The sequence below is a fragment of the Rhagoletis pomonella genome, unplaced genomic scaffold (genome assembly GCF_013731165.1).
Source record: "Rhagoletis pomonella isolate Grant_MI unplaced genomic scaffold, Rhpom_1.0 Rhpom_scaffold_00004, whole genome shotgun sequence".
In the NCBI taxonomy this organism is placed as follows: domain Eukaryota; kingdom Metazoa; phylum Arthropoda; class Insecta; order Diptera; family Tephritidae; genus Rhagoletis; species Rhagoletis pomonella.
Window position 1 is genome coordinate 7952994 of NW_023458558.1, and position 17860 is coordinate 7970853.

Sequence of the window (17860 nt, forward strand, 5' to 3'; positions counted from 1 at the left end):
TTAATTTGCTCCTTAGCTTCTTAACGAAAAATTTTCAATATGTATTTTGTTTTTGTTATTTTCTGGCCTAGTGACGATTTATTTTGAAATATTTTAATTTTCCACAAAAATTTCCAATAATAACGGTCTCAAGCATAATAAAAAAAAAAATGTTCAGTTAATAAACTTACTTAAATTATAATTTTTTGTCACTGAAAACAACAGTGTTAGATAAATTTTCATCCTAATTAATTTACTTGGCAATTTTCTTAAATTTTCTTTTGGATGCAAAAGTTTTCGTAGAGCATCTAAATATGTATGTAAATAGATCCATTTCTGTATCTAAAAGAAACACGTCTACGTTTTTTTTTTGGCGGTTAGGGCTCAATTTACATATGGGCAATTCTCACAAATTCGAATTTTTTTGTGATTTTTATTTTTTTTTATTGTGAGCACATGTCTGAAATTTCTAGTGTCTGTTCCTTAGCTGCTAGAATACGAAATCCAACGTGGTGCAACGTTTTAAAGCAACGCACACGTTTTTCCGCGTTTTTTTTTTTGGAAGTGAAAAGTGGGGGTAATTTTAGTCCGATTTTCAAAATTTTCAATATTTAGCTTTTTTATGCCAAGGTCTATAATTGCACTGAGTTCGGCACAAATTGATAAATCGTGTACCGAGATACACATACAGTGAACCAAATAAAAACTGGGACGTGACATTTAAGTAAGTTTTGGCTATTTTTCTTTAGCTTATTTAATGTTTATTATTTTTTTTATGAAAGTATAGCTGATTACTTAACCAACACGATATAAATCCAAATATCAGACTTTGCTAAAAAATTATGAAAATTTGACATCAATTTCTTACCGTTTTGTTAGCAATTTTTTTTTTATTTTTTTTATTTTTATTTATTTTTTTTTTTTTGGTTGACGGTGCTCCGCATTTTTTTCATATAAAAAAAAAAAATAGTTCCAACATAAATTGCCGAAAATTGTAAAAGAGCGCACAGAATGCGAAAAAGGTTTAAAAATTAGCGGAAACTTTGTTTACCGGTTAAACATTTTTGTTACCAGCATAGAATCGGCCTGCTAGTGAAATACAGCTTTTATTTTCTCTGAAATATACTTACGCACTGCACATGAAATTTTAAGCATAAACAGACGGCAGCGTTGATCCGGATCAACTCGGGAATTAACTGCAGTTGATCCAGATTTAGTCCGAGTTAATTCGGATCATCGTTGCCGTATGTTAAAGCTTTGACTTTACGTTATTCGAACTCATCAGGTATTGAACTCAACCAAATTTATATAGAATATAAATTTATTTAATTATTTATTTATTTCAAAATCAATACTGATACACACAAATATACTTAACCAATGCAATCTTTTCTGTGTTTCTGTAGATGTTGATGGATCAACCGGTGTCATTAGCGCTGCAGGCATGTATCCAGCGCTGGAATCGTTCGACAATTTTGCTGCGGATATACCAGGAGATATGGATGATATATTGCAGTTATTCCAAAATGATCCATCATTGCAGGTAAAACCATTGGTGATTCAGTGGAAATGTATAAACTTTGCGTTACTTTTGCGCGGCTTAAATATTAAAATTTTTGGGGTACGCGAAGTTTAAAATAAGAAAAGTTTTTGTTGGTGTCAACTTCATGGATTACTTGTTAAATTATAAATGAAATTCCACTGAAATGAAGAAAATATGTACATACATATTTATGTACATATCAGGGTCATTGAGACCTGGAAGAGACATTTTAGGTGCTCATATAAAACCCAAACGTTAGTATTTTTGCGTGGTAGGGAATTATTTCAGCTCATCACAATTTTATTACAGTGTGTTCACATTGCCACTTTTTGGGCCACCAATTAAATTATATTACATGCGATTGCGTGTATAAATTGACTAAACTAAAGCGCTGGTTCTGCTTACATTGCAAGTGCAGGGCATAGACAAGCAGCGCATGTGAGGGCAGAGGTGTAATTATACTCTGCATAGAGCGCATAATCTACCAGAATCAGCATTGCCTACTGTTCAATGTAATCAGTTAGTCTGTTCCAGTACTCCAGGATTTTGTTAGGAAGATATAACCGAAGAAAGCGTATTAAAAGCCCCAACAACAATTAACTTTATAATCGACTTTATTTCGACAATAATAATGTATGTATCCGAAGGACCTCTCAGTAAATCTGATGGGTACTGGAACAGACCATGATCAAAAAACATTACAAGGTAAATTCATTCTCTCAATTCGTCGGCCATAATTTTTTTTCTGACATTTGGAAGCATTTTAAAATCATATAAAATTTAAAACAAAAAAATAAAATTGTACACAATTGTTGTTATTTGAGATTGAAAATGAGAATGTGTGTGTGTGAGTTTGAGTTGTTAATTTTAAAATTATATTGTTGGCAAACGTCAGACTGCCTCTCAATGGTTTTACCTTGCTATGTTTTTATCATGGGTTTTACCTTGTTATGTTTTTATCATGGGTTTTACCTTGTTATGTTTTTTATCATGGAGCAGACTATGGGTAAATACTCACATGAAATGAGAGCGGCATCTCTCTTTGAAAATGTCACATAGCGAAAAATCAAAATTCACAAGACTTTGCTGTCATGCGCCGGATTTTTTTTTACTGTCATATTGACATAGAATCGCACATGCTATCGAAGGTGGCATTGTCAAAAGAGCACCCTCAGGGCAAGTTTTTTAAATTAAGTTTAAACGCCCGATCTGTCTGGTTTAAACTAAGATCAGCCAATCATATGTCAGCCAGTTATTCAATTTAAACTCAGTTTACTTAATCTAAGTTTAAAGTGGCACTGAAAAACTGGCCCTCAATGTCTACAAATACGACCAAAGCGAATTCTGGCAACTAGATTTTGCAAATCCGTCTCACAGGAATGCCGCGGCTGCTAGGCATGTTGACCAGACATTTCAACATGAAGTATGTCATGCTAGTAGGCCTTTAGCTTCTGGGGCTAGTATAATCATCCTTAACAACCTTAGGGTTATTAGTACGAAGGCGACATCAACCAGATTCCAAGGTTGTGGTAGGCAAGTGCAAGAGATGCTGGGAAAATCTTTTTCAAAGCCGCCAAATAAAACTCAACACCTTCTTTAAGTACAATAGCTAGGATGCATATCTTAGGGCACCTTCATTAGCCATAGTTCTGGCAACAAACCAGATGTACCTTGACACTGTGGTTCTGGCATGCCCTACCTCACCAGTCGAGGAACAGGAAGGCGTAACCATCGCCTGATTCCCAGGAAAGTGAGTCTCCAGAAGAAAAGAGATTGTCTCAATCGTAGTCGCCGTTAAAGAGCCATCAGGCCTCTTGAGTGAACGCAGCTTTGTGTTTTGGTCCTTCTTCAGAACTTTTACCAGCCTAGCTGTTTGACTCAAGGTTTCAATCCCACTGCAGTACCCTTTAAAAGAGTCCCTCTTCGCAGAGCGAATTATACTACGTTCCCTTTGCACGCAATTCGCTCTCTTATTCGTAATTGGCTCTGTAAACAGTGAAACCTGTTTGCGCGGTATTCTATGCTCCACAGCCTTACGCCAATCCCAGTTAGCTTGGGGGAGGCATTTCACCACAATGGTTCCACCCCCTCTCTTATGAACGCGCATTGCCTACAGTTCCGGAGGCAATGACGTCCCGGATCAGATGGCAGTGTTTAATTTCCGCAGTAGTCATTTGAAGAGTGTAAGCCGCTCTTCCCATTACGGCAAGAAGCGGAGGGCCTTTTACGGGCTCACAATAAGGTGGCCTGGCCTACCTTCGAGGGCATAACGGTCTCACTGGCTTCTGGAGTAACCTCCATAGACCTGGACCGCTTACTGAATGCAGCTACAGGAGGAGTTCGGTCAGCCACAAAAAAAGGTTTTCCCTCTTGGTTTGTGAAAGACGATCAACTCCGTCATTGGAGGGTCGTTGGCAGCGAGCTACTCTTCGACCGACATCCCCTGCAAGAGATTGGTCCTCTTCCGACTCTGAGAAAGAGAGGATTGGCATTACCTCGCCACTCTTCTGGCGTGGTCTATGACGCTAGGGACTTTGGCAATGGTTGGGGCAATGACTTGGTGAGCTAGAACGAAATACTTTGGTATATACATTCGTTCAATAACAAGGGTAGTGGAGAGGTTGTTGTCAACTAGACTCATAGAAATCTTTGCGAGCACTATCGGTGTATTCCAATATTCGTTCGGCTATTCATGTATGTATACGGATGAAATCTGGATATCCGGTTAATATCCGTTATATTATGTTATCCGGTCAATAACCGTTAATTCTGTTATTTTTTGTGATGTTTTTAATCAGATATTCGAATATCCGAATTTTCAAAAGATACCGATCGAATTAGCAGTCCTAATGGAATAAATTTAAATGGCTTGAAACGCGCTCAAAATTCATCAATATACATATATTTTTTGCTTTTGGAAAAGAATATTAAGTGTTTTTCGTTCGCGCGTTGTTGTTGCTGTTGTTGTTATGTAGTTTTTTTTGTCATTATTATTATCTAGGAGCTGCATAATTGTGCCGAACTGGGCGACCTGAATTCGATTTGCAAGAACCGCTTTAGCAGCAACTGGGTGCCGACGCCGAAGTGGACCAGCCAGGATCACTTGATGGCGACGCATCAGCAAGCACTGCTCTCGGTCGAAGACCAACAGCAGCAGCAACAACGCCAGGCAACTAATCAAATGCTCCTCGAATATCAACATGAGCTGCAAATGGGGGAACAAATGCAGGTATGCCCCAACTAACCAATTTTGAACTGCTGCACGCACACGCACACACACACACACACAGACAGACAGACAGACAGTACTGGCATGAATAACTCACAATGTTTTCAAAAAGCTTAAGATTACTTGAATTTGGCTTAACCTAACATTTGATATAGACTTACTTCTTTTGAAATCACACTGCAACCAAATGCAAGCAAAAATGTATCAATTGAATAACACGATTTTGTATTTACCTAAATTTGCTGCAGCACCAACACCACCAGACATTTTCGTTTTTGCCACTTCCGTCAGATGATGCAGCCGCAGCCGCTGCTGCGGCGCAACATCAACAAATGCAACAGCCACTGCCACATCAAGGTGATTTCCTACTACAGCAGCATCAACAAATGCAACAACACCAACAACTTATACTCCAAGAGGATGAGGAGGAGGTGAAGCACCGCCAGTTGCACATGATTCAGCAATTGCAGCAGGACCGACAATCAAGTGAGCGCTTGCGCAAAGCATTGGCTGCCTGCGCCGCCCAGCAACACCAACAGCCACAACAAAAGCACCAGCAACAGCAACAACAGCAGCAGCAGCAGCAACACCAACAACAAGCAGTAGCCGCCGCTGCCAATTATGTCTTCAATGTGGAGAGTGGTGACAAATCGGCACAGTCGCTGCAGCTGCTATTCCAGCTACCACCGTCGGTACAACATCAGCACCAACAACAGCAACAACAAGATGTGCACGATGCTGCACAGCAACTACAACACTTGCAGCTGCAAGAGTTGCCGGAGAATCAGAAGCAACAGCTATTGCATGATTTCTCGCAGCAGGCTGAGAGTCTAATGCAGCAGCAACAACAACAACAACAGCAGCAGCAGCAAGCTACAACGCTCGATCAGGTGGCGCAAAGTAACCTTTTGTTGCAGCAGCATGCGTTGCATCAGCAGGTACTCAAACAGAAGCACCATCTGCAACAGCAGCAATTGCTTTTGCAACAGCAGCAACAGCAGCTGCAGCAGCAACAGCAACAGCAACAACAACAGGTAAGAGTTGACATGCAACGCTTTTTGTATTCTCATGACTTACTGGACTCGGCCAAAATCCAAAAAGATGGTAATACGCCTATGAAGAAGAAGCACGTGGAAGCTTAAAAATTCCAGCACAAACTTGAGTTCATTAAATTACAAAAAAAAAAAATATAACATTTCTTGCTCGTTCTCAAAACGATACTCAATACGAAATCTTTATTCCATACAGGTTCAAGTTGCCACCCAAACGCAACCACCGGTCTCTGCTCCCTACAGCAGCGCGGCGACAGTTGCTGCACGCGGCTCCACACAATTTCATGCGACCATCTCACCCCTAGCGTCAGATGTTGGACTTGGTGTATGTGCACTTTCAACGCAACAACAACAAATGGCAGCCGCTGCTGCCGCTGCAGCACAACAACTACCAGCACCGCCTATGATAACATCATCGAAAATATCTGGTGGCATTGCAAAGAAAGCCATCGATAAGCAGTCGCGTAAGGAGCGAAATCGTTATGCAGCGCTGCGTCAAACGCCAGCAGGCAGTCAAGGTAGGTGTAGAAGCGATAAGGACAATACTTGTTTAAGACAAATATCGATAAGATTCAATTGGGGAAAGAATCTTTACGGCATTAATAGTTCACAACCCCGGATGAACATTTTTAAAGTACTTTCTAACATAATAACTATTGGAATACTAAACATAGGAAAGTGTCCTTAAAATTGCAATGCAAATTTGCCTTTGTCTTTATTTTAAGTTATTTTACTTTACTACACTTTTTTTTTGCGATTGAGAAATGTCGATTTGCCTATTTTTGAAATTCTTTCTCCGTTAGCTAACACCACAAATCAGCAACAATACCAACAAACTGTTGCTACTACCACACTCGACAAGACTATCGATGTCGACTCGGAGACAGATTCAAATCACGACACCGCGCTTACATTGGCTTGTGCCGGTGGCCACGAGGAACTCGTTCAACTCTTACTCAATCGCAACGCAAACATTGAGCATCGAGACAAAAAAGGCTTTACACCCTTAATACTAGCCGCAACGGCTGGCCATGAGAAGGTCGTGGAGATACTGCTAAAACATGGCGCCGAACTGGAGGCACAATCAGAACGAACCAAGGATACGCCACTTTCGTTGGCTTGCTCTGGCGGCCGTTACGAAGTGGTGGAGCTTTTGCTAAAACACAACGCCAACAAAGAGCATCGGAATGTTTCCGACTATACGCCACTCAGTTTGGCAGCCAGTGGTGGTTATGTGAATATTATAAAATTACTATTGAACCATGGCGCAGAAATTAACTCACGCACCGGTAGCAAATTGGGTATTTCGCCCTTAATGTTGGCCGCCATGAATGGGCATACAGCCGCCGTTAAGTTGCTACTCGACCAGGGTTCCGATATAAATGCGCAAATCGAAACGAACCGCAATACCGCATTAACGCTCGCATGTTTCCAAGGTAGACACGAAGTGGTGAGTTTGTTGTTGGACCGCAAGGCAAATGTTGAACACCGCGCTAAAACGGGCCTCACACCACTCATGGAGGCAGCCTCCGGTGGATACATTGATGTGGGACGTGTGCTGTTGGACAAGGGCGCCGATGTGAACGCGGCTCCAGTACCGACATCACGTGATACAGCACTTACTATTGCAGCTGATAAGGGTCATCTAAAGTTTGTGGAGTTGCTGCTGTCACGTGGAGCGGCCGTCGAAGTAAAGAATAAAAAGGGCAATTCACCACTCTGGCTAGCGGCACATGGTGGCCACTTGAGTGTTGTTGAGATATTGTATAACCATCATGCAGACATTGATTCGCAAGATAATCGTCGTGTGTCGTGTCTTATGGCTGCTTTCCGCAAGGGCCACACCAAAGTGGTTAAATGGATGGTGCAGTATGTGACACAATTCCCTTCCGATCAGGAGATGAGTCGCTTCATTAGCACCATCAGTGATAAGGAACTGTCGGAGAAATGTTTTGATTGTATGAAGTTCATACGCGCCGCTAAGGAGGCACAGGCCGTGAAAGCCAACCAAAACGCTTCCATACTACTGAAAGAGCTTGATAATGAGCGAACGCGCGAAGAGAGTCGCAGAGCGGCTGCCGCGCGTCGTCGTGAGCGCAAGAAGAAGAAGAAGTTGGAAAAGAAGGAAGAAAAGCGCCGACAAATGGAGGGAGGCAACGGCAGTCAAATGTCGGGATCAAACGCCGACGCCGACGAAAAGGACTCTGATCAAGATGATGACAGTGATCATGAAGAGAATGCGCTTGAGGATGAGGACGATACTCCAAACGCGCAGAACTACCGCGAAGAAGGTGACTCCGGTATAGATCAAGGCTCTTGTTCGAGCACAGAAATAAAGACGGTTATTGTGGGCAGCAGTGCTGCCAGCGTCAATAGCAGTGCCCAACAACGTGAAGCCGATAGAAATGGAAAGACAAGCAAGAATAAGAAAAAGCAAAAGAGTGCATCACAACAGCTACAACAACGTAATACCAGCAATGATAGCAACAGCGCACAGCAGGCTAATGCGGCAGTAGCAGCAGCGACTGTCGTGGTCGAAGAGCTCCCAGCGCAGCCAAGTAGAAGCGCGGCCAAGCAGCCCGCTTCTGCCAGAAAGCAACAGGACAGAGAGCAAGAGCAGGCGCCAGTGAAAGGGATTAACGTCGGTTCGAAGAAGAGCGCCGCAAATACCGCCGAAACAAATACGCAGGGCGCCGCAAAGTCTAGTGCCGCACCTGTAGCAACCAAAAAAACCGATGCGCAGCAGAATACCGTGCGCAAAGATGAGGCGAACAAGAAACGCGACAGCACCAAGCAACGCGAGAAGGAAAACCTTGCACCGAAAGAGACACAGCCCAGCAACACACGCCAATCGCAGCGGGATCGTGAGCGTGACCGCGACCGCGAACGCGAACAACACCACAGCCAGCACGTCGCCATAGAGAGAGCAAAAGTCGACAAAGACAAGTTGCACGATTCAAATAGCTATGGATCACATAGCGCCGCTGGCGGGGGAGTTGGTACCGGCAACAGCAACCTATCGACGCGAAAATCACTAATTTTCTCTGCCACACGCAACATTGCCGGTGGCGCTGCTGCAGCAAGTGACGACATCAAGGGCGGTAAGCACGACGACCACACCGCCGCACCGGGCGCAGTGCAACATAAATCCACTCCGCCAAAACGCGGCGAAGACGGCTGGAAGGAAGTGGTACGTAAGAGCTCCACTCAGCAAAGCAGTGCTGCTTCATCCACTACAAGTGCCACGACCAATTCTTCAACCACAACGGCAAGCGCAGCCAGCATAGCATCCGTCAGCGCCGCGGTTAGCGCCCCTGGTGCCACACCCACAACAGCACCTGCAGCTGCCACTGAAATGACTTGCAAGAAGGTACAAGTGCCGGTCAATGCTATCTCGCGTGTGATCGGCCGCGCAGGCAGCAACATAAATGCAATACGCGCCACCACTGGCGCTCACATTGAGGTGGAGAAGCAGGGCAAAAACCAGTCCGAGCGCAGCATTACCATTAAAGGACAAACTGATGCCACGAAGCAGGCACACATGCTTATCCTGGCACTCATCAAAGACCCAGACGTAGATATACTGCAGATGCTGCCACGCATCAACACCAGCATAAAAGCATCTTCGTTGCCGCTCAGCGTCGGTACTTGGGACAACAAGACCGCAACCGCAGCACAGTCATCGGCAGCATCTACGGCTTCTTCAACATCTTCATCGGCATCAACAACTGGCGCACACGTAGGTAGCAATACAGCTGGCGGCGGGGGCAGTTTACAGTCGGCCAATAGTGGTGCCGGCAGCGGTGGTGTTGGAGGTGGTGCCCCCGGTGGGCCCAAGGGAGCCGGTGTCGGCAGCGGAGGAAAAGGTGGCAAATCGCAGTCTAGCGGAGGTACCGGTAAATCGAGTTCCGCGCGTTCACAGAATGCCAAATCATCCTTCCACTCACAGCAACAGCAAGCGGGAAGTCGTGGCAGTCAGTCGCAGTCTTTAATCGGCACGCAGAAGGCTAAATCTCAAGATATAACGAGTGCAACGGGTGCAAACAAATCTACAGGCTCAAGCCACGGCAGTAGCGGCGGTTCAGTTCATGCTCAAAAGGGTAATATTGCCGCTAAGCAACAGCAGCACCCTAGCGGTGGCGAACGCAGCAGTAACACCGTTGTTAACACACAAACTTTCGCCGCCAAACTAAGCGGCACTGTCACCACAGGTGGCGCAGCATCTGCGCACATTTCACACAATTCGCCGTCAAAGAAAGTTGGCGACGGCAACAATGCCGGGCGCATTGGCGCAAGTGCGCCCTATGGCCGTGGTAAGCCCATGCCCAGTAGCTCCAACTCTGTGCCTCAACTTGGAGCAGGTGCTGGTAATAACAATAATGCGCTCTCTGGCCCCATCGGAGTTTTCAATCCAGCCGAGGTAGCCGCAGTGAACGCTGCAGCAGCCGCAGCAGCTGCCGCGGCCGCCGCTGCCACAGTTTCTGCTACAAACACGGTCGTATCAAACGCAACCAGCATAACTACGACAACAGCACCAACAATGACCACAGGCACAACCAGCACAGCAACAACAACATCGACAACTGTATTCGCAGCTGCACCCGGCACGCGTGCCGTCACTCCAATAGGACCGCCTAACAAGCGAAACGTTGGCTCACCGCTGCCAGCAGTAACGGCAACATCGGCATTGCAGTCGAATCAACAGCCCACACAAATGCAGCAGCAAGCCCAGAAACAGCCACAAGCTCAATTGCAACATGTAGCTGCGGCTGCGGCATTACAAGCGCCAATGGGTTCTGCACCGGATATGCAGCAGCATCTTGTTATCAATTGTGCCGAGCCAACAGCAACGAGCGCTGATAATGCCAACCACGCGGGAATGAACAACGCCACAGGTGGCGGCGGAGGTTTTGGAGCACAGCTCGCTTCTAAAATTAGTAACGAATATACGCTCTTCTTCAACTACCAATCTCAATGGGGCGACAACAACGTCCAAATGTACAATTCACCATCAGCGCTGGTCAGTGAGCCGCTGCCTAAAGCAGACGCATCTAAGGCGCCAGGCTATAATCGCAATATTCTGAATTCGCCAGTAGGCGGGAGTTCGAAAGCTTCCTCAAGCCACTCTACTTCACCGCCAGGTAGCAATGTGATGCCTGCGCCAATAGGCAGTCACCAGCCACCTGTTGGCAGTACGGGCAATGCAGCCCCACCTCCATCGAGCCACAGCATGCATGCTACCAGTATGTCAGGCGGTACTTCAACAACTGGCTCTTCTCCAGGTATGAATACTGCAACCACGGTGGCGTCAAGTGGCGAAAATACCACAATTACCACAACAAATATTGCCGATCGAGTTGATATGGGTATCAGTTTGGGCGGTGGCGCTAGTACCGCCGCTAAAGATTTGCAGATACCTTCTCAAGGCAACAGCGCGGAGGCGCACATTTCTCCAGGAGTTATCAAGCCGCCTGCGCCTATTGGTCAACCGCCGTCAGCAAACACCTCAATGGGATCAAACAATGCCGCTCCATCAAATATACCCGCAAGTGGCTTGGCAATACAACGCCCGCCACCAAATAGTAACCAGCAGCATAGATCCAGCGGCATCAATGCCTCTCATACACCACCTTCGGCTAATGTCGGCACACTCGATGGCAGCGCAGCTAGCACGCAACCACCTACTATGAATTTCGGCCCCATCGGTCCCAATCACTCGACGCGTAACAACAACAATGGTCCACCCGGAGCCATTGGGGAGCAACCATTGAATCGATTCTTTGAACCCCTGGGTGTTAGTGGCAATGCTGGCATGGGGCATCATGTGAAAATGCCGCCACCTTATGGCATGCAAATGCATGGCGGCGTGGGTGGTGCCGGTGGCAACGGCAGTCATCCACTATCACGTCTTAATATGCGCAACTCTTCTTTCGGCGGTCCGGGCGGCAATATAGGATCGATGCCGCAACCACCCATCGGCCAGCCACCACAACAGCAACCCTTGTTGGGCAGTGGTATATTCCACCAACAGCACCAGCAAGCACCGCCTCCACAGACAAACCCAAATTTCCCCACAGGCAAGTCATTGGCGCCAGGTTCAAATTTGGCGCCCGGTGCGCGTGCTCAGTCGCAGCCACAAAATGGACCACAGGCGCCGAACTCCGCAGCGCAGCGTTGGTATGGCGGCTATATGGACGTGTTGAATTTGGAAAATGGTGGACTTGGTGGTGCAGGTAACAATTCTCCGGCTGCAATGTCACCCAGCCAAGTAGCTGTTGGCGGCAATCTGCTGCAACAGCATGTCGCTGCACAACAGCAACAACAGGAGGATATGCGTAAAATGCCTCGCCCCATTGGTACTGAACGCGCTTCGTGGAAATGCAACAATTATCCAATGAATCTGGGCGGCGGCGGGGGCATGCCGGGTCCCGGCTTGGACGAGGGCATGGGCTCTGGCATGCATGCAGGTGTTGCAGGTCTGATGCACGGACCGTGGATGATGGACAAGCCACCACAAGCAGCACCGCCACAGCAACCGCAACAGCATTCGAATTGGATGAAACAACAGTATCGTTTTTACGGTGGCGGCGCGGCCGGTGGTGGGCTAGGCGGCATGGGTGGACCGGCAGGCGGTCCCACCGACTATCATCATCAAGATCAATTTCATGTAAGTAAAAGTTTGAGGTGCCAAATTATGAGAATGCCAAATGTTATTGCAAGGGTTTTCCTTTAGATGCCGCTGGACTATCACAACTCGATGGCACCACCACACAATCTGCAGCAGAATACAGCCATGAACCTAATGCCACCCTATGGGTATCAGTACCTGGGTCAGGGCGCTGACATGCCGCATGTGATGTCGGACAAACTCGAAATGTGGGACCACGATAAGCAGGTAATAAAACTGGAACTTCTAAGTTATATATGGGGAACATAGTTAGGCTGACTTCGGGATCGTAAAGCTGCAATAAACGCTTTCTCATTTTGAGGGCTTTACTTAACTCTTTCAGTTTTGCTGGTTAGTAATTCCTTTTTTTTACGCGTGTTTTTGATTCTTATTAATCCTATTTTAAATTTAAAAATTCTTGAAATACCTATCATTACACACATGAAAAAAATATCCAGACGAATTCATAACCTACTTATTTTCCTATAGGTTAATAAAGAATTTCAAGATTTTCGGTCTATTTCGGGTCATTGGGGCCACTTCTCGATTTTCGATTAATTCAAGTTTTTCGGGACTACTTCGAGATTCTCGGAACTATTTCGCTATTCTCGGGACTATAGATCGTGATTTACGGGACTGTGTCGGGATTGAGACTACTCGATTTTTATGGCTATTTCGAAATTATCGAAATTTTTAGTCTTAAATACCAAAATTTTTTTTACTTGAGTAAAAAATATGAAATATTTGGGTAATGAGTATCCAAACTGGTATTTGAAATTCAAAAGTACTTAAGTATGCCCATCACTACTGTGTACGTAAGCAAAGCAATTGAGGATTCCGAAGTCAGTTCCGGCTGGGAAGAGGTGCCTTCCGTTGTATCCCAAATTTGAAAATTTTCTCGTGCAGATTTTTTAATTCACTACCGTCGCTTAAAAGATTCACCTCGGGAAATTTCTGTTGATCAACGTTTTTTTTTTTTGAAAAATTGGTCTTATATTATATTACTTATGCTTTCAGATGTGGCACAATTGGGCAAACTGATGTTTTAATGAGCAGCAGCAGCAGCTACCACTACACCAGCAGCAGAAGCAGCAACAACAAAAGCCAATGCAGGAAGGTGTAAAATTGTCATCAAAAGTTTTAAAATGAATTTTGAATAAAAGAGTTCGTAAGCAGCGAAAAACAACTAAACGGAGAAAAGGAGGAAAAAGGAAAACAAACGAAAGTTCATATAACTACTAAATGCTACTTTTACAACATATACACATACACATAAGATACACGCACTCAACAAACAAAAAAAAAAAAAACAATTACCCATATATACATACATACTTAGCTACCCTACGCGTATATACGTATATATCTTTGGATTAAGCTGAAAAGCAGTGAATGAATATGAATATTAAATGAAAAATACATATTAATTATTATTAAAAAAGAAAAGCATATACCAACAACAACAACAACTGACAGAATTCAATTACTTTAACATAAATCCGTTAGCAAAAGAAAGCGACGAAAAAACGATTTAATCAACTATTTTCTTTTATCGCTCATTTGTGCTCAGAAGCGGAGTAAAGAAAGTGAAGCGTACGATATATCGAAACTGAACAACAAGCAAAAGCAAGGCAATGAAAACTACGTAAACATAACGCGAAATGCAACGCGCTCAATATTCACGAAGTCGTCTACTTCGTTTTACAAAACATTGTATTGGCGCATATGAAGAAGGTCAAAAATGTTTATGCGACACTACTATGTCGTCCCCCATATACAGTCATACAACAATTACATACATATATTCTTCGTGTTGCACGTAAATGAGCCACGGCGCCTTGAATGCTGCGCATACATGGCAAATTTACAATCGGTTTGCACTTGTAAAATTTTGATTTTTTTTTTTATTAGATTTTAGTTACTTTGCCTATATACTACATATATTATAAACTACATACATATATTATCTATTATTTGAACTATATATTTGTATGCATGAAATAATGAAATTCATATAGAAAATAACAAAGCAAGTAAGCAGAAAAAGTGAAAATTACAACAAAAAAAAACACATCTATTGTATCGTTTGGGATTATTTTTGGTTACAACGCAAGTAATATTTTGATTTGCAAGGGCTTGGGTTAATTTATTTTCAGCTGGCGCTTTTTATTGTTAATCCTACATATAATAGGGCGCAACCTACTTGCTTAACAAGAGGATTGTTGGGAGAGCACAATGGCCATCCAATGATTTCGGAATAGTGCTCAGCGGACTTTTTAACGAAATTTATATTTTTCATTGCCTTTTAACTATTTTGCGCGTTTTATTGTTATGTACATCGAGTTGAGTGGTATCCCTGCTCCCCTGTTGTATTCAAAAAATACGTTTCTGTGCAGCTATGTAGTATTGAATTAAGCTACTTGACAATTAATTCACTTATTTATATTCATCGGCCAACAACTTCCAGAGCAAACCTTTATTGTCTATTTAAGCCCAAATAAATTCGGGATGGTTTTTGTTTTAAGTGTTATTATTCACAAGTGCATACGATTAGATGCTATGACCCTTACATATTGCTGTTCATGGGGGTACAGATATGCAAACATACACATATGCAAATTCCTATATGCATACGCATACATACATACATACTATATACTACCTATCTACATATTCTGCAACTATGCATAGACCCTTCATACAGTTAATGGTATTTCTCTAGAAGACGTAAGCGCATATTTAAACTTGAAACACATACATACATATATGTTAGTACTAAGGCAAAACAAGTTGCTGCTTAATATACATACATACATAAGTGCGTAAGGAAAAAAAAAATTAAAAGTAGAAATTGAAAAATATTAGATTAAATTAATGAACATAAATATATTTGGCAAAAACAAAATAAAAAATTTGGTCAGGCAATGCGTAAAATTAATAAAAGAAATTCATACACCTGCGTCACTGCACACGCCCACACATGCATATGTATGCAGATTTTTTTTTTTCTTCTTTTAAATGCCTTTTTCGCTTTCATAAAATCTAAAAAGAAAAGAATTTAACTGAAACACAAAAATCCAGCTCGCTTTTTTCGTCCTACACTCTACTCAACTAAAAAAAAAATTGTAGGCATCTTATAACACTGCATAATAAACAGTCGTTAAAAAGAAACTTACTTAAAAATTCGCGCTGCTTAATATAATTGACGAAAAAGCAAAAACGAAATTATAAAACTTTTGCATATAATAATCTATTGTTGATTATACGATTACTAAAAACACATTGCTAAAAGCGTACGAGAGCAGCTTAAAGCCAGCGGTGAGGAAATTCCTGTCTTACACTCCAACGAAGCGCGAAAACACTGAATAAAAACAGTACTCAAACTAAACCGATACAACAGCAAAGCAAAATTAAAAATGCTGAGGACTAACGCAATGATGATGATGATGATGATGATGATGATGATGATAATGTTGATTATGATGTCATGGACATAAAAAATAAAAATAAAGTAACTGCTGTTTACGCGCTAAGCATTAATATTATAACTATATACACAAAGAAAATAAAAACGTAATGATGATTACCGTTGAATACGATTATTACTATTATCGCTATACTTGTAATGATCACTATGAATTATTATTATAAATAATGAATATTATATAAATATATTATAATTACAATTATTGATTATATTAGCGATGCTACTGATGGATACTGATGGTATATTGAAAACATAATACATACAACCTAAATAAAAAACAAAAAAAAACAAAAAACAAAATATGAATCCCTATATATAAGTGGTTTAGTAACAAAAATATGATTAAACTTGAACAGTTTCAAATGTGCAACCAATGAACAGTTACCACAACCGGAATAGCAAAACGCAGCAGAGGAAACTTAGCTAAAAACAACAAGAATTATATTACAGACACAAAAGCAGAAAATAGGATTTACGAGCAGCAAAATATCGATAATAAAAAAAAATGATTATACTGATGAACATACAAAAACAAGAAAAAATAAATAAAATTAAATTAAAGTAAACCAGAAATACTTCTTTCACATGCGGGGAACAATAACAAGTACATAGTATTTTAACCCATTCTTATGGTTATGGCGTTTACAAATTGATTGTTTTCGTTACATCCTGGACTGATCTAAAATTTTTCGATTTGCAACCAGCGCTCATTTGGAATACCATTTTAAAACTGAGTCAGTATAGGAAGTTTCAGGCCTTGTATGGTGGGATATATGTACCAGCAAGCCGTTTAGTACAATAGCCAGCAACTAAATGATCAAAGAACACCATATAAAAAAAAATTTACAAAAATTGAAATATACGAACCTACAGTTTTAATAATAATAATAATAGATTGGCGCTTACACATATGTTAGTGTTTGGCCGAGCTTCTCCTCCGATTTGTGGCGTGCGCCTTGATGTTGTCACACAAAGCGGAGGGACCTACAGTTTTACGCCGACTCCGAACGGCGATTGTATTTTTATGAGAAGCTGTTTTTCATGGCAGAAATACACTCGGAGGTTTGCCATTGCCTGCCGAGGGACGACCGCTGTTAAGAAAAAACCTTTTTTCTATATTTTTGCGATGTTGCTTTGACCAGGGTTTGAACCCAGGCATTGTGGAGTGGAAGCGCGCACTGCTTACCTACAGTTTTACCTCGTCGAATTTTAGGCCCGTGAGGTAGCTGTCGAGGCGCCTGTAACACTTAAGTTGAGCCAGAGCGCACTGCGTCTCGCCCTAATGGCGCTTTCCCTGTTGTTGTTGTATCGGCTACAAGAACCCCGCCCAGATCGGCTTGTAACTCAGTGGTCGTCAAGCTCAACTAACGGAAGACCAAAGAAGCGTGCAGCCTCTATACGGTCTGCCCACAGAGACAAAGGCGTTAATTGCGTGGGGGTTTCCGGGCAAACGAAGAGATGTTTCGAGTCGTGGGGTGTCTCTCCGCATGCCCGACACTTATTTGGTACATCTGCATCTAGCCAGAGCGAAGTGGTGGTTCTAGTCTCCCGAGGCAGACGAAGCTCCGTCTCGTCGACGTCAGGTGGTTGTGTGCCCAGAACGGCATTCACAGGTCTGGAGTCTACGTAACTTGAGACTGACTCCCTGTGAATGTCGCTCAGGGCCTGTCGGTATACTGACGGGTCCAGAGGTTGTTTTATGAACTTCTGTATTTCGTCCGTCAGTTCCTCCCTCTGCAAACAAGTGTCTGCCCCTACTAAGAATAGCTTGCAGACCATTGTGCTGTGCTCCCTTATGGGGAGCATTTTCGCCTCGTCATACAGGTGATGTTCTGCATCAGAAGACATGCGGTCGCTGTCCGAAGTGCTGTGTTTTTACCGTCTGCAGCTTCATCGACGGAGT

General features: G+C 43.1%; 1 protein-coding gene across 1 annotated transcript in view; it reads left to right on the forward strand.

Moving 5' to 3' along the window:
- The window catches only part of LOC118736918 (ankyrin repeat and KH domain-containing protein mask-like), a gene marked incomplete at its 5' end in the record, with an annotated part of 21862 nt that extends 6026 nt beyond the window's left edge, over positions 1 to 15836 (forward strand). Inside the window, 7 exon segments of the mRNA XM_036467055.1 lie at positions 1386 to 1522; positions 4524 to 4751; positions 5000 to 5785; positions 6000 to 6321; positions 6607 to 12470; positions 12537 to 12698; positions 13488 to 15836. Of these exon segments, the coding sequence (XP_036322948.1) occupies positions 1386 to 1522; positions 4524 to 4751; positions 5000 to 5785; positions 6000 to 6321; positions 6607 to 12470; positions 12537 to 12698; positions 13488 to 13511 (7523 nt within the window).
- Between the last annotated feature and the right edge of the window lie 2024 nt (positions 15837 to 17860).